Source organism: Candidozyma auris, chromosome 1 (genome assembly GCF_003013715.1).
Source record: "Candidozyma auris chromosome 1, complete sequence".
Taxonomy (NCBI): Eukaryota; Fungi; Ascomycota; class Pichiomycetes; order Serinales; family Metschnikowiaceae; genus Candidozyma; species Candidozyma auris.
Genome location: NC_072812.1, coordinates 2,173,149 through 2,195,005, shown reverse-complemented (window position 1 = coordinate 2,195,005; position 21,857 = coordinate 2,173,149). Strand labels below are relative to the sequence as shown.

The 21,857-nt window shown below is 45.1% G+C and overlaps 10 protein-coding genes and 2 non-coding genes across 12 annotated transcripts; 6 read left to right on the top strand and 6 right to left on the bottom strand. All coding sequences in view use genetic code 12, as the record gives it.

Annotated features, from left to right (window-relative positions):
* Positions 1 to 4: 4 nt before the first annotated feature.
* On the bottom strand, positions 5 to 1,432 carry CJI96_0001039 (mannosylinositol phosphorylceramide synthase regulatory subunit; the record flags this gene model as incomplete). The annotated part of the gene is made up of 1 exon (XM_029032394.2): positions 5 to 1,432. The coding sequence occupies one exon, from the start codon at positions 1,430 to 1,432 to the stop codon at positions 5 to 7; it is 1,428 nt and encodes a 475-aa protein (XP_028892709.2).
* A 1,689-nt stretch (positions 1,433 to 3,121) lies between these two features.
* Positions 3,122 to 5,020, top strand: CJI96_0001038 (uncharacterized protein; the record flags this gene model as incomplete). Its single annotated transcript, XM_029032393.2, has 1 exon — positions 3,122 to 5,020. The coding sequence occupies one exon, from the start codon at positions 3,122 to 3,124 to the stop codon at positions 5,018 to 5,020; it is 1,899 nt and encodes a 632-aa protein (XP_028892708.2).
* A 62-nt stretch (positions 5,021 to 5,082) lies between these two features.
* HRQ2 (Hrq2p) lies at positions 5,083 to 6,178 on the bottom strand (the record flags this gene model as incomplete). Its single annotated transcript, XM_054702038.1, has 2 exons — positions 5,083 to 5,145; positions 5,192 to 6,178. The coding sequence occupies 2 exons, from the start codon at positions 6,176 to 6,178 to the stop codon at positions 5,083 to 5,085; spliced, it is 1,050 nt and encodes a 349-aa protein (XP_054558013.1).
* A 766-nt stretch (positions 6,179 to 6,944) lies between these two features.
* CJI96_0001036 (tRNA (guanosine(18)-2'-O)-methyltransferase) lies at positions 6,945 to 11,165 on the top strand (the record flags this gene model as incomplete). The annotated part of the gene is made up of 1 exon (XM_029032391.2): positions 6,945 to 11,165. One exon carries the CDS (start codon positions 6,945 to 6,947, stop codon positions 11,163 to 11,165), a length of 4,221 nt encoding a protein of 1,406 aa, XP_028892706.2.
* Positions 11,166 to 11,185: 20 nt separating this feature from the next.
* On the bottom strand, positions 11,186 to 12,055 carry RRP42 (exosome non-catalytic core subunit RRP42; the record flags this gene model as incomplete). The annotated part of the gene is made up of 1 exon (XM_029032390.2): positions 11,186 to 12,055. One exon carries the CDS (start codon positions 12,053 to 12,055, stop codon positions 11,186 to 11,188), a length of 870 nt encoding a protein of 289 aa, XP_028892705.2.
* Positions 12,056 to 12,572: 517 nt separating this feature from the next.
* Positions 12,573 to 13,724, top strand: CJI96_0001034 (FG-nucleoporin ASM4; the record flags this gene model as incomplete). Its single annotated transcript, XM_029032389.2, has 1 exon — positions 12,573 to 13,724. One exon carries the CDS (start codon positions 12,573 to 12,575, stop codon positions 13,722 to 13,724), a length of 1,152 nt encoding a protein of 383 aa, XP_028892704.1.
* A 44-nt stretch (positions 13,725 to 13,768) lies between these two features.
* CJI96_0001033 (uncharacterized protein) lies at positions 13,769 to 15,202 on the bottom strand (the record flags this gene model as incomplete). The annotated part of the gene is made up of 1 exon (XM_029032388.2): positions 13,769 to 15,202. The coding sequence occupies one exon, from the start codon at positions 15,200 to 15,202 to the stop codon at positions 13,769 to 13,771; it is 1,434 nt and encodes a 477-aa protein (XP_028892703.2).
* Positions 15,203 to 15,300: 98 nt separating this feature from the next.
* CJI96_0001032 (uncharacterized protein) lies at positions 15,301 to 16,521 on the top strand (the record flags this gene model as incomplete). The annotated part of the gene is made up of 1 exon (XM_029032387.2): positions 15,301 to 16,521. The coding sequence occupies one exon, from the start codon at positions 15,301 to 15,303 to the stop codon at positions 16,519 to 16,521; it is 1,221 nt and encodes a 406-aa protein (XP_028892702.2).
* A 504-nt stretch (positions 16,522 to 17,025) lies between these two features.
* Positions 17,026 to 19,023, top strand: PTP2 (tyrosine protein phosphatase; the record flags this gene model as incomplete). Its single annotated transcript, XM_029032386.2, has 1 exon — positions 17,026 to 19,023. The coding sequence occupies one exon, from the start codon at positions 17,026 to 17,028 to the stop codon at positions 19,021 to 19,023; it is 1,998 nt and encodes a 665-aa protein (XP_028892701.1).
* A 1,110-nt stretch (positions 19,024 to 20,133) lies between these two features.
* Positions 20,134 to 21,321, top strand: RAM1 (protein farnesyltransferase; the record flags this gene model as incomplete). Its single annotated transcript, XM_029032385.2, has 1 exon — positions 20,134 to 21,321. One exon carries the CDS (start codon positions 20,134 to 20,136, stop codon positions 21,319 to 21,321), a length of 1,188 nt encoding a protein of 395 aa, XP_028892700.2.
* Positions 21,322 to 21,405: 84 nt separating this feature from the next.
* CJI96_0001029 lies at positions 21,406 to 21,478 on the bottom strand. The gene has a single exon. It is a non-coding gene; the product is annotated as a tRNA-Phe (tRNA).
* A 4-nt stretch (positions 21,479 to 21,482) lies between these two features.
* On the bottom strand, positions 21,483 to 21,555 carry CJI96_0001028. The gene has a single exon. It is a non-coding gene; the product is annotated as a tRNA-Arg (tRNA).
* Between the last annotated feature and the right edge of the window lie 302 nt (positions 21,556 to 21,857).

Sequence of the window (21,857 nt, the reverse complement as noted above, 5' to 3'; positions counted from 1 at the left end):
CGAACTAGCGCATTTCATTTGCAGTCTCCTCGCTAGGAGCAAATGAGTAAAGGGATGCCTCCTCAATCTCATCATCATCATTACCCTCACTGATTTCTTTCCAAGAAGCAATTGTGAGAACAACAAAGCCGACAATAACCAACGCATCACCAATTAACTGCATGATACCAAGAGCATTTCCAAAGATTACCCATTCAACGACTCCAATCAAGAAGATGGTTACCAATGAACTGACTGAGGACAAGACGGGAGAAGTCAATGCCATTAGGGAAAGGAACCCAGCACTAAACAACAAGTTGGACACAATTGAGCCAAAGATGTAGAGCCAAATAATAGCAGTCTTTTCTCCGTAATTGAACAAGTTAAAACGATGAATGTGGAAAACCTCAATACAAAATACCAACAAAAGCAAGAAAATCACCGTGAAAAAGCCCAAAAGAGACATGACAAAGTTTGAAAATGTCAGTTGACGTCTTGGTGTCACAACCACGGATAAGTGAGCAGGCACGCAGACGTATTTCTTATATAAAACCTCGTAGTATCCGTACAACACTGCACCAATGGAAATGATGAGATTGCCCCAAAACCTATATGGATATTGCTCTTTTGAGTCCAGGGAAGAGTCAGAACCAGAGTATGCAACAACGAACACACCAGCAATGGCAATAATAACTGAACTCGCTTTGAGCCACGAGAACTTCTCGTTCAACAAAGGAATGGCAAACGCATAGGCGGTAAACGCAGAACAATTGTAAATAGCGGTGACATCAGAAGCATACGTCATTGCCATGGCACCGTACCACGTGAAACCAGCGGTATTGAGTACGAGAGAGATCAAGCCGACTTTGAAAGCAACGTATTTGAAAGAAGGGGTAGTCATGAAGCTACGTATGCATGAGGTTATGGAGCTTGAAGCCGAAAGGTGAGGGTTCTTTTCCACCAAGGCGCCCAAATTACTGGTGCTTTTGTCGCCGTTCACATTGGGCTCGTACACAAGAATGGACGAGTGGTACACATTGTGGATTTGTTTCACGACACATCTTTTGAAGTAGTTCCACGGGTGGAACCTTGCGGCCACGGGGCTGGAGGTTTGGGGGTGGCCGGCCTCGTTTTGCAAGAGAAAAGCGTTGGAATTGAGCCGCTCGTAGCGGACCCCTCGAGCGCCACGGGCTTTGCCAATTGTCTTGAACAAAGACACAAAGAATGCCTGGAGCGGCCACAACGTCCACCAAGAGCCGTGGGTGACGAGCAAAAGGATGATGGGCTCGCCGAACCCAAGCTTATATGCTTGAGAGGTAAACTCAGTTTGGCATACAAACGCCGTCAAGGATAGTAAGAAAAGCAACGAAACATAGATGATTTTCGTCTTGGAAGCCTGCTCCTGAGAGGCAACGCTGGCGTTGCCCGGATGATTTAGTTCTGTGATGGCCATATTGAAGGTTCCGAATTAGACTAAAGAGTAGGCCTACCGACGTAAAAATCGCGATCATGGAATCAAAAATAGTAGGAGGGTAGGTCACGTGGCAGACCCGGCCGCTAGCGAGGGGACTCACAAAGTGCCTTGATGCAAGAGAACAGATGCTGCAAGGAAAGTGGTACCTGAAGTGAAGGATAATGGAAGTATAAAGTGAATAGACGAAAAAGACTAAATTGGATGCGTTTGCAAGGTTTAATAAAAAAATGATAAAAAAAAATTACAAGTTCAGCCTCCTGGTCTAATTTCATGGATTGCTTAGGGAGGTAGATCGTCATGATGTATTTGCATTGTCTCGGGCTGCTTACAGAAAGGCTGCGAAAACCTGGAGAAGGTCAAGTGACTGGTGAAGTTGAAGTGAGCAGGGTACCAAGAAAGAGAAAAGATGTGATTTGAAGCACGGTCTTGACATGATGATGTTTTAGATGAAAGTTCTGCCTATTTTACAATTCATGTTGTATCGAGTCTGTCCATCAAAGTCTATATAGATGAAGAAATCCTTCGGTTTTCTCTTCACACTCTTTTCTGTTCCCTCCAGTTTGAGAAAGCAGCGATGCTGCTAACAGCATGGACATCATGATTTCATCGTTGCTGATGTTTGGCTGTGACTCTACTTATGTAGAATACATACACCGTGCGTCCTGATGATGAAGGTTCTATGTAGAGCAGAATGCATATCAAGGCTCCTTCGTAGGATTGCAACCCTTAATCTAATTGGCGGTCGTAGGCTTCAAGGAGAGATCATACCTCTGCTACCCTTCTTCAGGAAGTTGACGGTCATAAATTATGCTGGTTGTATACCACTTGAGGCACACTTGTGGCAGGTCTCGCAACCAATCCCGCTGAGGCAGCGAATGTAGTGGGCCACATAGTATAAAGAAGATTTGGTTGCAAAGCATGGAATTTGGATCAGAAGAAAATTCAGAAGTAGCATCTCAGCAGAAGTCGTTGATATTGAGAGTAAGACTATTATACTTCGAAGCTTGCCGCTTTGGGCGTAGCCCAGGAAAGAGCGTGGTGTAGTCACACGACACACGAAGCACCTTGAAAACCGGCACCATAGTTCGTACTTCCATACATTGTCATAGTCTACACAGCAAGATTAAAAAAAATTATACTCAGACGTTAGAGAAGCCCAGAACCTTGCACATCGTAGGGTCTTGCCAGGTTGAGCATCCTATATACTCTCTTTTGCAACCAGTGCAATGGATGGTGAAAAACCTGAGGACGACATGCTCATACATGCGATGAGCCTAACAAGTATAGTTGCTTAGCTGGAGTGAAGCTTCTTCTTTTCGCTCTTCTCTTTCTTTTGTGAATCTTGCTAGCTCTTGCAGTGATCACTAGAGGGGTTAGCACTATAACTACCAGAGTACGTCGGCTTCGATACACCGCAAAACCACCAAACCCCGAGCCAAAAGCTCAAAATTTACATTGGTCAAGAAGAGTTTTACCTATTATTTTTATGTTTCATTTTTAACTTCCACCGTCCTCTCCAGCTCCTCCACCTCCCTTATCAGGAGTGTGTACGGAAACCCTCCGTAGTGCACACTTGGTAAGACTACTTGACTGACCCACTCTATTTCCTAGTGGCAAAACACAAGCCTAGCAATTGCCACAGACTAAACATACTTTACGTCTTTGACCATGTCAGAACAACACAGAGACACTTCTGTGTTTGGTGACGAGGACAACAGTCCCTTCCCCCACCAACTGGGGCTCGCCAGCCTTATCCAGTCCCAGGGGCCCGATAAGAAGATGTCCAACTCCTCGAAGGATAATGTTGACAACGAGTTGGATGCTGATCAAAACGATAAGGATATTGACGATGAGTCGATGTTGCTTTACAGAAGCGACAGAGAGCAGTTCAACACCGTGCACATCAACTACGAGAGCAGGGTGACGAAGCTCCTTGGTCCTGAGAGTAACGCCAAAATCGTGATAAGCGAGACAGGCAAATCCAATGAGGGAATGGCTGATCTGCTGAAGAAATACGTGGTGTACACCATCAAGCTTGTCAACCAGGATAACTCCAAGGAAGAGATTCAAACTAGGAGGCGGTACTCGGACTTTGAAAGCTTGCGTGACGTTTTGACTCGCGTATACCCACTTCTTCTCATTCCTCCCATTCCTCCTAAGAACTATTTTTCGTTCAATGTTTTCAATGGCCTCGTGAGCAACGTCAACGGCGGCAACTCTCATACTAGCCACCAGCCAGGGAGCCCTTCCGACTCTCCCACAGAGTCGAACCAGGGTACTTCTTACACGTACATCAATTCCAAACACTTGAACAAGAACAAGCTCGTTGAGCACCGCAAACGTCTTCTTTCCAACTTTTTGAACAACTGCTTACAAATTCCTCAGGTCAGGAACCTCGAGTTTTTTGCTAAATTTTTGGATCCTTCGGCAAATTGGTCTGATGAGATAGAGTTGATCTCTAGTCAGCTACCGAAGTCGATATACCAACTGAACCCCGAGAACGGCCTTAAGACAGATGAAATCTACGCCAGCTTACCCTTACCGCCTACGCAACATGGCTTGACGTACCAACTACTAAAACCTTTGAAGAGCAAAAAGAAATTCATCACCCAAACAACTAGCCGATTTTTGAATAGTGGAAACAGTAACCCTGAAACCACTGAAGAAACGACTCTGAATAGGAGCTCGAACGAGACGGAAGCAACCTATGAAAATCATGACCTAAAGCTGATCAAATTTAAGACATCAAGCTTGGACAACATCAACAAGAAGATCATGGAGAGCTTCATCGGCCTATCGAACGACTATGTGGAGCTTGGCAGTGCTCTTAATTCCTTTTCCTTGATGCTTGCAGACTCGCTGAAGGATCGGGCAGGCAAAAATATCGACGAAGACGACGTAAAGCTCGATTTGATTGCAGATAAAATTGGCGTTGCGTTTGATAGGTCCTACATTGCTATCAATGCGCTTGTGAGTGAACTGGAAACCAAGTTCTCGGAACCATTGGGCGAGGCAGTTCAATACGATGCAATACTCGGCTCGGTGAACAAATTTCAAGCACGCAAATCCAAACAGAGAGATGTTATTGACCAGGAGCTATACGAGAAGAGGAAAGAGCTCACAGAGCTACAAAAGAATAGCCATATTAATGGTGAAAACGGCAGTATACCAAGACCAGTTAGTTCGAACGATGCGGACCAAGCGAACAACATCAGGAGTGATGCGTCCAAAGCTGAGAAACTGGCTATGTTTCTAGGAATGGGATCGCTCAAAAGAATTACCAAGTATGTGAGTGACATCATCGATCAGAATCCGGAAGAAACTAAAAGAAACCGCATTGCCTATTTACAAAAGAAAATCACAACTCTTGAGAAATGTCAGACCATCATGCTTCAAGACATCTCTTTCATTGCCAATGAGTTGGAGCTGAATACTAAGATGTTCAAGAATAGAGAACTTAAAACAATCTTCCAGATCTTGCTCAACTACAACAGCATACTCATGTCGTGGGCTAAGAAAACATTGTATATCTGGGAGGAAATAAAAGAAGAGATTGAGGCTCTATAGCTACAACTGATCAAGATAGCTAAGAGCAGCAACTCCCCATTTTTCGGCGCCCTTATAATTCGCTAAGTCGCGAGGTAAACCTCTGATTGCACCAGCAAGCCGTTTTCCATCCTCTGGATACTTCTCTGCAAACCTTGAAAATGGGTGAAGGTATGTTCTTATGGTGAAAACAATAGCGCCCAGCTCTGGCAACTTGGTGAGAGTTTGACGTTCGCTGCGATAATGAATTTGATTCGCTGCGTCGAAATTGAATTCTTTCTCGGGCTGCAAATAGTCCTTGTGATAACCTTTGTTGTCATCATCAACGTAAAATTTTTCATGAGTCTGGATCGAGAAATTGGACCTCAAGACAATTTCACACGGAGCAAGACGATCAAAATAGCGATTCATCGACTTCTTGAGTTTCTCCTCATAACCAGGGATTGGAGCGTGAATGCTAGTGAGTGGCTTGTCAAACTTGTTTATTGGGTCAAAACCCGCAGCAAAAGCAAACACACCGCCCTTAAAAAAGTACTCATCTCCATACTTCTCATCCTTTCTGCTGGGATCTTTAAGTAAAATAATGAAATCCTCCTGGATTGTTCTGGTCAACGCTTCCAAAAGCTCAGTTCTAGAGTGGTTGGCTCTTCCCGAAAGCGGAAGCCGTTCACCAGTGATTGTATTTAAGATGTTCTTCTCGTCCTTCTTGAAGTACATAGGAAACTTACTACACATGTACTTCAAAACAGTATCGTAGAACTCTCTTATGGCAAGATCCGCCTCTGGAGACTCAAATAGAGTGCTTGATCTCAAATCTTTTTCCTTTGGGTACTTTGGGTTACAGTTGTGGAGAATCTTTCTCTTTTCCTCGAGGTCATCCAAGTAAGTGTTGTCGATCAAGAGCCATTCCTTGATATCCAACTTCAGAATGCCCATCGTCATGCGATACTCCTTATCCTTGTAAGGGTACGATTTCAAAGGCACCTCATTTCTCCAATCAAAGTCAGAATGTACTGAACTCACCAGAAACGATTTAGAAGCACTCTTGATCTTGCTCGATTTAGCAGCCGGTGCTCCGGCCTTGCCAGTCTTGCCTGCTTTGTTACGTATGTGCCATGCCACCAATAGAGCCGCCGCAAGAACCAAGTAATAATGGACAGGGACGTGAAAGTCTTCCATTCACAGTAAAAAAACAAAAAACAAAAAGAACTCGAGGTTGGTTACGCTAGGGAAGAACTGTCAGCTTTATAGTGCGGAATTGGCGATAGCGCACTGTGCTGATAAGGATATGCTACAGGACGACTTGAAGAGGGTTTTCTATAGTGGAAGACGCAAAATGACTCAGATAATGCATGCAAGGAGGACGAATGACAAGAAGCCGTTGATTTTGCTTTTTGGTGACACTAGAATGGGCGTACAGTGCCGTTGCCAACGTATGGAATCGGTTTCCTAATTTGACTCAAATGCGTACATAGTACCCGCCCAGACGCACTCGAATTCGCAGCCATTTTGTGTTCAGGCTGGGGAAAACGGGAGGTGATTCCCGAACACCCGCAAAGACTCGTAATGGGGCACTAAGAAGGAAACATGTTTCCGATGTTTGGTGGTTTGATTGCTATTGGGGAGAAAACATGGGAAAATGAAACATGAAGATGGTCTCGATCCTCGATGCATGTGCAGAGGTTCCTCTACATGTCCACAATCATCTATTTCTGAGAACTAACGATTTGAGGGAGAATTCAATGAATTTGTAACTTTGAGGTGATACCTCACTCCACTCATACCTATCTTACTACGGCAGAATCTCTTAAAGCATAGTTCTCTTCGATTTCACCTCCACCTCCATCTTCCCTGCGTAAAAGTTCTTCATGCTCCGCGCTGGCGATGCTTGAAATCAACGTACCTGAAATTCACATCTAGACCGCCCTAAATCACCCAAAAAGCCATGTCTCTACCGCTAAAGCTGGTGGCTGGGATCCTCACTGACGCTCAGAAGGCAGCAATCGCCCTGACGTTGGCTCAGGATCTTAGCTCTAGTGAGAATTCTATGGCATTGGCAGATCTCATCAGAGACGTAGATGAAGATACAATGAAAAAGATCTTGCCAAATGTGAAAGAAGAATGTTTGAAGGCAGTTAGCAGTGGGGACTCAGAGGCAACAACTAGCACGATAAACTATGCGAACTCCTCAGCTGAGATTTGTACTGCCATTTTGCAGCACGTTCTACAGTTATTAGAAGCATCTCTTGAAGGTGTGCAGATATTAAGAAAAGGAGAACATTATGGCTCAGAGGAACCGTTGCGGAACGAGGAAATTTTCAATGTTGTTCAATTCTTGGCCCAATTTTTTCTGAATGTGTCTCTCGAAGCTAACCCTTTGGCTGAGAAAGTGGATGAGGTAGTTCTACTCTTTTTGGGTCACATCGACGATGAGGTTTCAAGAATGGCTTTAAGTGCCATTCGCTGGAGAGTTGAATCAATTGCAACTCGGGCTTCTCGAGATGAACAATTTGCTACGTATTTGTGGAACATTGTATTTGATCTGTTGCAGCCACTCGCCACGAAACAACACACTCACAATGCATACGGGTTGTGGCTTCGATTGGTAAGCACTAAAAACGTAAATCTTCTGGATGACCTGTATTTCCAGAACTCGGTGGTAAGCAAAGACAATTACTGGAAAACCCTTCAAAAGGGACTAGCTGGCAATTCTCACGAAATTAGAAAGTTCTGCTTGTCTATTCTCCGGTTCTCACTCCAGTCTATAAGCAAGTCATTTGATACGGAAGCTCTTCTGTGGGATATGGCCTACGTAAAGGAAGGCTTGGAGGAATGGAGCACGTATACAACCCTTTATGAGATTGTGGGTATCGACACATCGTTGCACCAAGCACAAGGTGCCCAGAATGAGATCTTGGACTTGTTTACACCTGAGTCACGTATACATCCCTCTTGGGGCTTCTGCCTTCTCAGCACTGGGTTCAAGTCTTCTATGAACTCAGTGAGGAAGTATTCTGCTCAGCTATTGCTCTCGATCAAATCTGAAAATCTTCATCTACTCAAGTATGGCTTGCCATACTTAAAGGAGACTTTCTTGCCATACATGCTTCAGTCTTCACACTTTACTGTCAGACCCTCGAACTCCCTCACTAACGAGTTGAGCTGCGTTTACGGAGCACAGCTAGTGAACTTCATCGCTAATGTTTTCCACTCTTTGAAAACACAGGAAGACTATGACATGGTAAGCTCCTCGATTCTAGAGGTCCTTGTCAGCATTAGAGAGACGTTTGACGCGGTAAAGATCTACACAGCATTGGGGATTTTGAAGGGCTTGCAAGGAAAGCACGTCTTGCGTTATGGGATTTGCGACAAATTAATCGTAAAGCTTTTCGATGATTTTTCTGAGGGTGAGCTCTTCCGGAGAGCTTTACAGACAACCATCTTGAAATTGATCTTGTGTTTCAAGCTCGAGAACATCGAAAATTTCAACTCCATTATGAACACTTTCATCAATTTTAATGGAACCGAAATTGTTGTTGAAAACCAAAGAGAGATACTTGAATATTTAAAACAATCACAAGTTACCTCGACCGATATACTCAATCACCTCAAAGCTTCAGGTGTAATAATCCATTCCTCATTCCTTTGGTATATTTTTATGAAGATGACTGACTCGATGGAAGATGTAACGGAATTGTTACAAAAGGCAGATGACCAAACGACTCTTTCATTAACGGCATACGACTTCAGAGTCGGACAAATGAAACACCTCGACGCAAGACTAGGTGTTATCATCGAAAGGGCTATTGAAGGTAAGGAAATTGAGTCCACATACTCTATTCTATCGAGGATCCCTAATCAAAACTTGCCATTGACTGGCGATGTTAACATCGAGAACCTTTGGGATCTGTTAACATTGAACTTCCAGTCTGATAAGTTCGACGAACTTCTTTTGGGTATGAGTAAACTCAAATTTTTGAATAATGTTGTTCCTTTGGCAAAACGTACCAAGGGCCTCTCTGAAGCGATGGAGCTTCAAGAGGTGATGTTTTCGAACTCCACTGGTTTAAAGTCTCGAAATGATTACTACAAACTAAGGGAAGAAGGTATTGGACAGCTTCACATTCACTATCAGCGAATTCTTGAAAGACACTACGAGCCAGAAATGGATTCAGTGCTTATTAGTACGCTCGCTTTCGGCACAACACATGCAACCACTCTTAGAGCAATATGCTTTATCATTCTTCTAATGCTTGAGCAAAAGGCTCACGACGAAGCGGCTATCACAGCTGCTATCTTTGGTATGTGCGAGTCATGGGAGGAGCTCAGCAATGAGCGCCTTAGGCTTTCCGAGAAAGAATTGCACTGGGCTTGTATTGATGTGATGTTTCATCCTGTCATTCTCGACAAAGCCTGCAATGAGGAGTTTGTGAGTGATGCTGTGGGAGCTTTCTCACAGTCTATAATAGAGAACTCTTACGGAAGACGTGGCTTGATTCCAAGAATGATCAAGCGCCTCTCAGATTATCAAGTCCAAAATCCTTCAAAATTTGAGCTGCTCTCTTTTATCCCGGAAGCTCTTGTACGCATAGCATGCCATCGCCAGGTTGCGTCGCATGCATTCAAGATTGAACCGCTCATTGGTGAAATCTACGATAGAGAGCTTGCGCCTGCTCAGTCAAGCATATATGAGAACGTGTACGGTCCTGAAGAAATCCTGGGGAAGGTGTGGCTTTTTGCCATTCTCAATTCAATAAAGTCAGAAAGACTTGCTACTGCTTTGATTGATTGTATTCTTGGCGAAAACGATGAATTTCGCATGGTTAACATTACGAAACAAACGGACGGATTTGAAGAATTCGTGAGATGTCTGTTGGCAAAAGTTATCTTGTCAGTAATCAACAAAGTATCATCTGAGAAGGTTAGGCTGGGTTACTTCGAGAAGTTCAATTATTTCATTGAGAACGATCCCAGTCCTTTAGTGAGGATCTATTTTGAATGGGTCATTGCTCTTCATTTACTCAAGAACCATGCATTATCCGAAATTTATTTTAAAAAGGTGGCCGATTCGTTGGAGTCACACGAAATGAAACCTACAACGGTGACCATTTACGAAAGAATTTTGTACTTGATGATCACATCTCTCGACGAAAATCTTGAGACAAAATACTTGACTAGACTTTTGACCATAATTGTTCCTGCCGCATCAACAAACAAAGCCATAACTCGTCATTTCTCGATGTCGCTAGCTACCTCTGTTCATGAGGAGATTTCAAGAAAGCACTTGCCATTAGATGAAACGCTAATCACCTTGGTGGAAAATATGTACAAAAGTGCTGTGGCTTCGAGCGCCTTTGGACAGTACAGAAGTGGAGATGCTCTTTTATGGGATATCGTGAACGATTTCGACTTGGTGAGTATCTCAGGTGGCATTTTGCTTAGACTCTGTGACAGAGAAATTGACTTCGTTACTACTGAGCAATTCAACCGCTACCTCACAAAGGAACAAAAAGAGATTTTGAACTGTCCGGTCGGAAGAGACCGCATACACCTCTGGGTCGCCAAGATCAAAGCAGATCAGCAACACAACAGGGACCTTGAGGAGGCAAGTGCTGCATCTCTGATGCCATTGCAAACAAAGAGTGGCGCTTGGAGTATGGTGATGGATGTGAAAGATTCAGCCACTGGTGACGATGTGAAACGCAGTGACCTCATTGTTGTGGCGTCCTTAGTTTCGAAGGCGCCTAATCTTGGAGGAATATGTCGACTCTGCGATGTTCTTGGGGCCGGATTGATGACAATCTTCGACATGAAGATGACAAAGAATGCACAGTTCAGAAACGTTGCTGTCACAGCTGACTGTTGGATGCCGATGAAGGAAGTGCCTTCATCCGATGTCAGAGACTACCTCAGGGAAAAGAAGATGGAGGGTTATACCTTGATTGGCCTCGAACAAACCGACAAATCAGTTGTGCTCAATAGCGAGCTCAAGTTCCCCAAGAAGTCTCTCATCTTGCTTGGCAGAGAGAAGGAAGGAATCCCTGGTGAACTTCTTGTTGAATTGGACTTTTGTGTTGAAATCAAACAGGTGGGGGTTGTCAGATCCATGAACATCCAGACCGCTACAGCAGTTATTTGCCACGCTTATTCTCTGCAGCATTGCTAATGTACATAGTATTAATAGGGCTAAAACATAGCACCATCTTGGTCGTGTAGATCTTGCTCAACCACAGCATCAAGGGCACTAACAATCTGTCCGCTGTATTGCTTCGCCATAGCAATTGCTTTCAAAAGCACAGGTGGCTGAACACCTTTTACGTTCAGGTTATTTGAGTAGGTAGCCAAATTAATGTTAGTTACTGGGGAAATGACTTTGTTATCGTACCAACCCACCAAAAGGCCACACTCTAGTACTTGTTCCTCTTCAACAGATGGCTCCATTATTACATTACCGCCGGCGACACCAAAAGTAATGAACAATGGGGGAGAAAACTTCTTGACCTCAAAGACGTCGGAGAGATATTGGGCATTTTCCCAGTCGTCGGAAAAAGTGGGCTGCTCCTCGATTTCCGTATCGTCTGTCTCTGACACAAGGAGTGGTAGCCTGGCCGAACTTAAAGCCAAATACGAGGTCATGCTGATTAATGTTAAGGGATAGCATTGATGAGACACAACAATGCAGTCTATGAAAAGCTTGAAGCTGTACTTCGACGTGAGATGCAAATTTTTTACCGGGAAGTTCTTCTCAAAGAGCTCAGTCATGTTGAATTTCAAGTTCAGCACAAAATTCGAGTCGTCACGGAACCCAGACACGTCGATGTCCACTTCAATCAAATTAGGCTCTTTGGCTATTAGAACAACTTTCGCTTTGACACTGACAATACACTCACTGCCATCGGCCATTCTGATTCTGGCAGATCCATTGGAGCTCGGTAGAAAAGCTGTTTTGGCCTCTAGAGGTCTGAATTGGTAGGGCTTTCTTCCATCAGGACGTATTGGAGGAGTCAGCACCAACGAGTCATAAATGTAAGACCGTTCAGCTGGCGAAAGAATCATGTATTAGCAAGTGTGAGTGATCCTGATTGTTAGTGATGGTCTCAAGATGAGCATTTTTCTAGAGTGTGTACTGCAGGGAGAGCTTCTTATGGCTGCAAAGAACCTATAACCAGAGCCAGAGAGGTACAATGTTAGGACTTGATAGTGAGATAGGTGAGCTTTCTGAAGAGCTTGTCTGAATTGGCTAAGCTGATACAATATTCTTACTTCACCTTCGTTGACTTATTTAATGGCCAGATACGAACCATACGCCTAGTAACGAGATGCGTTATTCAAACCATATGGCAAAACGAATATGAGGACATTCCGAAGAAATCACAGAGAAGGCGTTTATTGTCTTCAGGCTTTGCAATATCTCAAGTGTGTGATTATTTGGATGTAGATATATGGCCTGCTAGTTCTGATGCGCGCACGCCCATCATTGAAAACAAAGCGCTACAATCATAATGGGACTTCACTTTAGACTTACCTACCTTCTTTGATGTCGATTTTTTCAAACATTGGCGACTCTAGGACGATGGCGTCCTCTTCCGACGGTCGAGACTCCCAATGGTATCAGAAACCATCCAAGAAAGTCATACCTAATCACCTTGTGCCTCAAAAGAAAATCGGATTCCAGCTTTCAGCAGTTGCTAACAACAAAAGAGACCAGCAAGGCGGGAGAAGATCCACGGGCAATGATAGTGAAGGTTTTAAGTCAACAGAGTTTAACATCATATCCTTTGGCAACAAAGCACACAGAAATAGTACGGCTAGCTTCCAGGACTCATCGCTCCTTGCTTTAAAGGACCTGGCTTCCATTGAAAATGACGACCTTCCGTTGTACAACTATAATGAGGATCTTCCTCCTCCCAGATCGTTGTATGACTTGAACGATGAAAGCTCCTTGACCCTGAATAAGCCCACACAAAACATTGAGTCCTTTATCACCAAGGACCCTCGCAGCTTTCTGAATGCATTTGTCAGTAACGGTGCAGCTAGCAACGAATCGAAGACTGATAAAAAGAACATATCAAAGAACCCCTTGCAGCATAGTGAGTCGGCTGTTCTTGTGTTCGGGTATCCAGAATCAATGGCAACCCAAGTAATTGCTCATTTTCTGGAATTTGGAACCATACTCGAGGACTTTGAGGCAGCAAAGAACACCGCCACTACTTCTCCTGAGGAGATTTTTGAGGGACCAGCTACTGGTGCATTTATTAAGGCTGATGAAACTACAATTCATGAACACACCCCGAGTCCGCCTATACTTTGTGGTAAATCTTGGGTCAAGCTCACTTACGACAACCCATCTTCCGCAGCAGATGCTCTTCAAGAGTCTGGATCAGTGTTTAATGGTGCCCTAATAGGAGTGGTTCCCTATACAAAAGCTGCAGTGGAGAAGTTGCAAAACCGCAAGTTGTCTAGTACCGAAGACATTGGAGGTGGCCTACAAGGGTTACACATCGGAGATCTTTCCAGCAAAGTCGACAAAGGCGTCATTGGAGACTCTAATGACATACAGGCATCGTATATTAAGAGACTAGATATTAAGGATGGGTCTGAGATGTTTCTCAAGGCTTCGCTGAATGGCAATTCTACCAACTCAAACGATTCCAAAAAGCCAAAACAACAATTAGGATTGGTAGGAACGATATCCAATTACCTCTTTGGATTTCACGATTTATAATAAAGGAGTCATTCGCATTGTGTATTAATTTGGGTTCATAGAAATTATTGCCATGGTCTCTTCGACGGAGACGAACTCCGTTGTGGGGAACTCGACCTGGAGCGGTGTGTTGGAGAAGGCGAGCCCCGATGCGAGGGTGTGTAAAAGTTTCTCGTAGGAGACATGCGAGATGGTGAGAGCTGAGTTCTCTGGTTCATGGAAAGCCGTGTGGGAGTTTTGAGAGGTGAGTGTCTTGGAGATTGTGGCCTAATAAAGGAATCGTGACCCGTCCGAGTCATAAACGGCGTTGAAGACGTGATCCACGTATCTTCGTCGGGATGGCGATCTCTGGTGGAGGTATACAAGTCAGCAAATGAGGTATCGCGGTTGCTCCTTCTGAAGGTCCCGTTTTGAGTGGTACGATGAATATCCCTTGATGGAGATACGGAACGAGACGAAAATTGCTTATCAGCAAGAACACCCTTTATTCTGTTCCCCTGTATGTCGTGCGTGTAGAATGCATTCTCGTTTTGCAAGTGACCACGCCTGTCGTCATGGACTACCATCGACGAAGCAGCCATCGGGCCATAGGTAGCATCGACAATGGCGTTCTTTCTCAAGACCGAGGTTTTCGGAATCACGTACTTCTTGTTATACTCATTGAAGGTCTCCTGATAGATGATCTGCTTGTCTCCCACAAGCATCAAGAATTTGGAGACAAAAAAGTAGAGTGCTGAGCTGTAAGCCAAGATGACCAAAACAATCTTCCAGAACGCTGAGCCGATCAGTAGTTTTATGGTTAGCAATGTGACTGGACAGAAGGTCGCCAGTAAGTACAATTGGAATGAGGAAGGGTCCCATACTTTTAACACCCACACATCCTTTTCCACAAAATCAAAGTTGTAAGTGGTATCTTCCTCGTCAGATTCATCGTCAGACATCATTCGCAGACTCTCCTCGAAGTAAGAGAGTATCTTGCCAAAGATTCCTCTATCTGTAGAGCTGGAAACGCTCAGCTTCGAGACATTCGAAGCTTTTGGTTTAGCAGCATTCGTAGAGGAATTGAGCAATGTGTACTCACGGTTCGAGAGCCAGAACACGACAATTGCATTGATCACAGAAGTTGCTGCAAGAATCGCAAGCAACCCATTGACCAACCACATCCATTTGCTACTTGCCGTCACATCAGTCGCCACCTTTGGGTATTGAATGGGATCAGACGATCCCGTGATGGCTCTCTGTCTCACTTGTTGATAGACACTTTTGTCAGCACGAAACAAGTCATTTGATCTTCGGAATTTCACGTTCTTATGGTGATCCGCAAGCTTGCAGAGCAACGTAAACACCGTAGTTAGAGCAACTCCCAAGGGTAACGTGGTATGGACGTAGTCGTCCCAATCTATAGAAACGGCAGCTTCGTTTAAGGCCAATATAAGATCAAGCGGGTAAGCCTTGATCCTCTCCAGGAGGGAGACTCTTCGCAGGAAACGTTTGGCCATAGTGCGAATGAAGAGCGTGTTTGTTTGTTTTGCAGTGCGCACTATAGAAATTATCAGTAGTTGTTGCACTCTGTTGATAACAGAGATAATCGCCTCCAATGGACACTGAAGACACCCTAGCGAGGGCCACGAGGAGGAATCGGGCACTCCAGCAGTTGCTCAAAACACTCATCGAGAGCAATCGGCTCAGCAAGCCTGAAACAGAGAAACAGAAAGAGGTAAGTGAGCCATATAGAGATGCCTTGCACAAAGAGCTCAGCGACAGTGAAACAGAAGAGGCAGGCAAGGACACAACAAGGCAAACGTTTTTCGATGAGTTCAAGAGCAATATTGAACAGATCAAGAAGAGTAATTATTTGCCGCCACGGAAACCTCGACAAGAAGCATCGGAGCTGACTGGTAGGAACGAGAAGGGTGCCTCAGTCCAGTTCACCGCCGACACCGTCCCCCGGCACAATGACATGCTTGTATCGAAATTAGAGAGGCAGAGCATCACAATAGAGACACTTGAAGCAGATATACGCAAACTACGAACACAAAACCAGCAATTGCGGGAATCGAACTACGGGCTCAGAGAGCGAGTGAAAGCAGCAGAAGCCCAGCGCAAGAGCGTGGCAATTGCCGGAGAGACAGTCTCAGCGAACCCCATGGCAACAAAACCAAATCTACAGAAACAGCAACATGTGCAACCTCAACAACCACTACCTAGCTCACAAGCGTTGCTCGTGGAGAGAGACGAGCTCAGGACAAGGGCACAGGAGGCAGAAGCTACCGTGGAGAGGCAGCAGCACACTATCGATGGGCTTCGCGCGGGCTTGAGCGAGATGCACAGTCGATACGTCGGGGCCAAGCAGAAGTTGGAAGCCAGCGTCGACATTTGCGCGTTCCAAGAGAAGGTAATAATTGATTTAAAGAAAGCGAAGGGCACAGAAAGGCAGAAGAACTTGGAACTAGACTCCACAGAAGAGCTTCTCGATGGAGGTTGGGCGAACAAGCACATAGACAGTGGCTGCGAAAAGTCCCCGGCGGGGGATTGCGGAAGCAGATCAAACATACCAGGAGCCACAAACGACCCAGATCACGTTTCAGTTCCCTTTGACGTGAAGAACGACATTGGCAACGACAGCGACGGCACAACCACGCAGCTCATGCGAGGCCCCTTGCGACTCCCCTCCCCCTACGACCACTTGGGACCAAATTGCCCACTGCTGCCTCGCTCGAGATTTAGGGCGGGAGCGCTCGCAGTGCTCTTCTGTGTACGTGTGAGCCAAGCCGCCAGGGCCAGAACGAATCGCACAAAGGGCCAAGTTTGGCGGTAGTTTGCTAGGCAGCCCCAGACCACTGTTGCGCAAAGTAACGGCTAAAAAAAGAAGCAGGCGGATCAGGGGGAAAAAAAATTGACAGTATCATGCGCAACATCCTCAGCATGGTACGTTGCCTCCATTTGCACTTGCCTCCTGGCGCAGAAGTCGCCCTCGGGCCCACTGCCTCCCGCTGCGCCGATGGCGAGACAGTTCGCAGCCAGTGTTCAAAAATAGTGACTCGCAAAGGCAAGGTTACCGCCGACCTGCATATATACCCCATGCTGAACACTAAAGCCAAAGGCTCACCTCACCTAGACCTTCCATCGCCCTCCTTGGCCACCTAACCTTGCAAGCGCCATGCAATCACTATCGCGCATCCCTCGCTTGCATTTTCCTTTATAACCGTGGAGCCATCCTGACAGTCAAACACCTTCTTTCACATCCGCCCGTTTCAGCTTTTTAATCCTACCAATCCTTTTCTTCTCTTTACAGCATTTTTTGTTTTTGTCACCCGCCCTGATGATGAAAAATGCGTCTGCTGTCGCTACCGACCCCTCGCTCCGAAACAACGTAAAGCTGCCTGCCATGAACAACCCTGGCCTCTCTGTCAACACCAAAGCAGGCCCCCTACCCTATATTTTTGTTAAGTCCCCAGTGACTGGCCTTTCCATCCCCAGTCCTCCAACAAAGAGTCATTTCAAGTGTTTACCTGATAACGTTGTGGCAGTGGAGGCGAGCGACCCTGTCGCCATCAAAAAGTTCATCAAAAACCCGGCACTTATTGTCGACATACGGCCTTACAACAACTACTCCATTTCTAGGTTGGAAAATGCCCATAATATTTGTATTCCCACAACTCTCTTGAAACGACCTACCTACGACTTGCTGCATGTCATCAGCACCACTGCATTGCCCAAGGATATCAAGGAACGCATTACCAGTTGCCAAGAGCCAACCAACGTCTTGGTTTACGATGCCAGTAGCACCGAAAAGAACGTTTCGTTTGGCTTGTACCAGACAATACAAAAATTTTTGAAGCACGAGTGCTTCACTGTGGGGTTTCTCAATGGCGGGTTTCAGCAACTCCACGAGCTGCTTCGGGATAGCTCCCTGGTGCTGTCTGACACGACGCCCGTCTCACCAGACCCTCCGCTGACATCTCTGGAGGTTAGCAAGCTCGAGTCTGGCAGTAAGGATTCGTTTGTTTCTTCTCCTGGAAACGACTCTAGCAGAGAAAGCTCTCCGTTTCTTTCCGGATTCACACTCCCGTCCGCCACAACTGCAAACCAAAAAATGCTCATGTCAATCAAGAAAACGCTTCCCAAGCTCGATACTACGACAACCTATACCTACAAGCTTCGGCTTCCGGAGGGATTTGAGGAACACATGCATAAATTACCCAAGTGGCTTTCTTTTTTTGCCGAAGAGTATGGTTCTGATAGGTATAACGAAAAAGTTCTGGGCATCTTGAGTGAAAAGTTCAATAGACTTGAAAAATCAGAGCAAGTGCGTCTCAGCATGGCAATATCCAATACCAGCCACGAAAACAAAGAAGACAAAGAGAGCAAGGAGAGCTCTATAGCAAACGCGCTTTCTCCAGGCGTCCATTTGCGTCTACACTCTGGCACTGGCAGTGGATACTGCTCGCCGTCTGCTCCATGCCCGTACTGTGACAAGATTCACTATACTATACCCAAGGGTGTGGAATACGGATACAAAAATCGGTACAACAACATATGGCCATACGAACATTCGCGAGTGAAGCTCATTTCGTCTCCCTCTTGTACCACACCAAAGAAAGAGCTCTCGGATGACTACTTTAATGCAAATTACATCAAGTTTAAGAAGCTAGCACAAAGGGAATACATTGCCACGCAAAGCCCCTTGGAGTCAACGCAGGAAGACTTTTGGAACACTGTCTGGTACAACGGAGTGAAGGGGGTTGTTTGCCTTAATAAACCATCGGTGTTTGCACCAAAGACTTATTATGAAGAAGACCAATATTTCGAGAAAAGCCGTCTTTCCGTCAAGATCAAAGGCGTAGAGGAGGAGAAAGGCTTTGCAGTACGCAAGATGGAGATGGAAAAGCATGGAAAGCGTCGTTACGTGTATCACTTTGCATATACCGAGTGGCCCGATTTCGGGGTTCCTGACAACTTTGATACTGTGTCAAGATTGTTAAAGGCGAAAAACGAAAAAATTGAGCTCTTGAAGGATCAAAAGCCCCCAACGTCAGAAGTCAGCAACGCCCTAGACTTACTTGTTCACTGCTCAGCTGGATGCGGACGAACGGGCTGCTTCATCACGCTAGACATGGTGAATGAGTGCTTTGCTCATGCAAACAGCGAGACGTATGATCCATGGGGAAGCAAAGACCTCATTTTTAAAGCTGTGCAGTTGCAGCGGCAGCAGCGGATTGCCATGGTGCAAACGCTCGACCAGTTTATTTATTGCTACGAGAGCATCCTACACGAAATCATCAATTCCATGAGGAGTTCAAGTTCTTCAGGAGACTAATTTAATGAAGCTGATATGACATTATGAATAAACGACCCATAAGTTCCACTAAGACGCAATAGCGATAATATCGTTGTTCCTCTCTCTATCAAGTAGAGGTTATCACTACGTAATCATACTTCTCGTGTTTGATGTGTGCTGCATGAATTAAACTTAGAACGAAGAGTCAGCGCAAGCATAACACTGTTTACTCCTTTAAGCAGGGACACTTACACCATTAGAATGTATGACGTCCTTGCGGTCGCACAAAAGCTGTGTTTACCTCTACTGTTCGTGGAAAAGTGGGTAGGCAGTGTACAGTAGTTCGCAGATCTGGGATGGTTTGAATGCGAATAATTGTGGATAGAATGTATGCTGTTGTCAACTGGATAGTTGTTAGACTCGTCATAGAACTACTTGAGAGTAGCACCATTGAAGCCGTCGATGAACATGCTGATTCGATAGTGTAAATCAAGAGATTTTTACCTTTCATATTCATGTGAACTTGATCTCATTTATCAATATATGTGTCCAAACACTTTGTGAGTCGTGTGACTGCAACTAGCGTAGAGTCAGTGGCTGCAATACGTTCACCAAGGCTTTCACTACTCACACCTGGACCAATCCCTCTGAATTATGTTGGCCGCGACGGAGATACTCTCAAGCGACATCGAGTCAGACTAAAGCTGTAGGTAAAATGATGAATGCTTTAAATGGGAATTTCCGTCTCGCTAACCTCACCTTGAGACATTCATGCAAGATACAAGAAAAGGGTAGCCTTAGCACACACAATTCGTGAAAATTGAGATTTTTCCGTTGGATTTTGTAATACTCGAATAGCCTGTAAAAAGGGGTCTTGCTATAGGCAATACCGTAAAAAAGAAAAATTAAACATTCTGGAATTGGAGAAAGCACCATACGGGGCGGGCCCTGGCTTTTCGCAGCCATTCCTCCACACTGCCATTGCTAGCACCGTTCAGGTAACTACTTGAGACGCTGGCGATGCCCAGTGGTGATACAAATATTCGCAAGATCTCGTACATTTTACAGATGCTAGGGAAAAACAGAAAGGGGTCTCATTCAAGTTACGAATCCCTAATACATCGAAACGTCTGCGACACCATCGAAACAATGCTTGCGACGCCTCCAATAGCTGAAGACGACTACTTATGTGAAACTACTGCCTCTCAAAAGCAAGTCGAACTGACAATCAAGCCTATATATGAAGGGTTGTTCCAGGGAATTCATCCTGGAGAAGTGTATGATCAGGAGATCGCCACAGATTCCCACTTAAAGTTCTTGGAGTACTTCATGGACAATGCCTTACCTGAGCCCTTCTACAGGCTAGACGCTTCCCAGCAGTGGTTGATATACTGGATAAGCAATGCACACGTGGTGTTGAGCGGGAACGATCTCCTGGAGGATATGAAGAAAAAGATTTCACAGAAGGTCAATGCATTGATTGTGGAGGAAGGTAAGGGTGGAATTGCCGGTGGACCTAATGGGCAGATTGGACATGTTGCCTCTACATACGCAGCCGTTCTTCTGTTGATTCTTGCTGAAGATTATGGTACGTTGGATCGGATCAAGGACAACATGCTACAATGTCTTTTCACGTTGAAAAACAAGGATGGGTCCTTTGCAATGCATCCCGGCGGAGAGTGTGACACTCGATCGACGTATTGTGTTCTTGTGATCAGTTCTCTACTTGATCTCCCTACTCAAGAGCTCTGGCGGGGCTGCAGAGAGTGGGTTTCTTCGTGCCAGACATTCGAAGGTGGTTTTGCTGGGGTCCCAGGAACGGAGGCTCACGGCGGGTATACGTTCTGTGCTTTGGCAAGTTTCTTTTTGCTAGGCAGAAGAGATGGTGATTTTGACAGATCTTCTCTCCTACGGTGGCTAGCTGACAGACAATTGAGCTTGGAAGGTGGGTTCTCAGGCAGAACAAATAAGCTCGTTGATGTATGCTACAGCTTTTGGGTCGGTGCCTCTTTTGCTTTAATGGAAGCTGACACTCTGGAGTCTGCTCTATTCAACAAACAGGCGTTGATATCTTACATTGCCAATTGTTCCCAGGAAACTGACGGTGGAGGCCTTAGAGACAAGCCTGGGAAGTCGCCAGATTTGTACCATACCAACTATGCACTCTGTGGAATTAGTATGGCGGAACACTCTTACAGAAATATTAATGGGGACGCTTACACCTTTGAAGCTCATGAGCTTCATGAAGGGTCTTCCTACACCTTGCCAGTGAGCCCTGTGTTTGGCATCCCTCTCAGGTATGTCGAGAAGTACAGAGCGCACATAGAAAAGAAATAGACACTAGCCACGATTGACGATACATACAATAAGAAATAAGCAATTTGTCAACCTGATCAAGTAATTTTGCAAAAAAAAAAAACTTGCGATTTCTGTGGATCGAACACAGGACCTCCAGATCTTCAGTCTGACGCTCTCCCAACTGAGCTAAAACCGCCAAGAACCCACGCCGGGACTCGAACCCGGAATCTTTTGATTAGAAGTCAAATGCGCTAACCATTACGCCACGCAGGCGAGTTCTACAAGTCTTGAAGATCTCAAAAATATATATTCGTTAGTTTCAAAGCCCTTTAATGACTATTTATATTTTTTAATTAAGATACTGTTGTATTCAGCCTTTTCTCGTTAATATGAGGGTCGAGATTGCTCCGTATTATAATGGGTAATGGATTGACACTAGTTGAGGATATTAGGGGTTTTGTTTTCTATAATGATATAGTTTTCGAGTTAGAATGGAAGTGGCAACACTGAAATCCTAACGCTCCTCTAATACATGAAGTCTATAAAAAAAAATAATGATATAGTTTTCGAGTTAG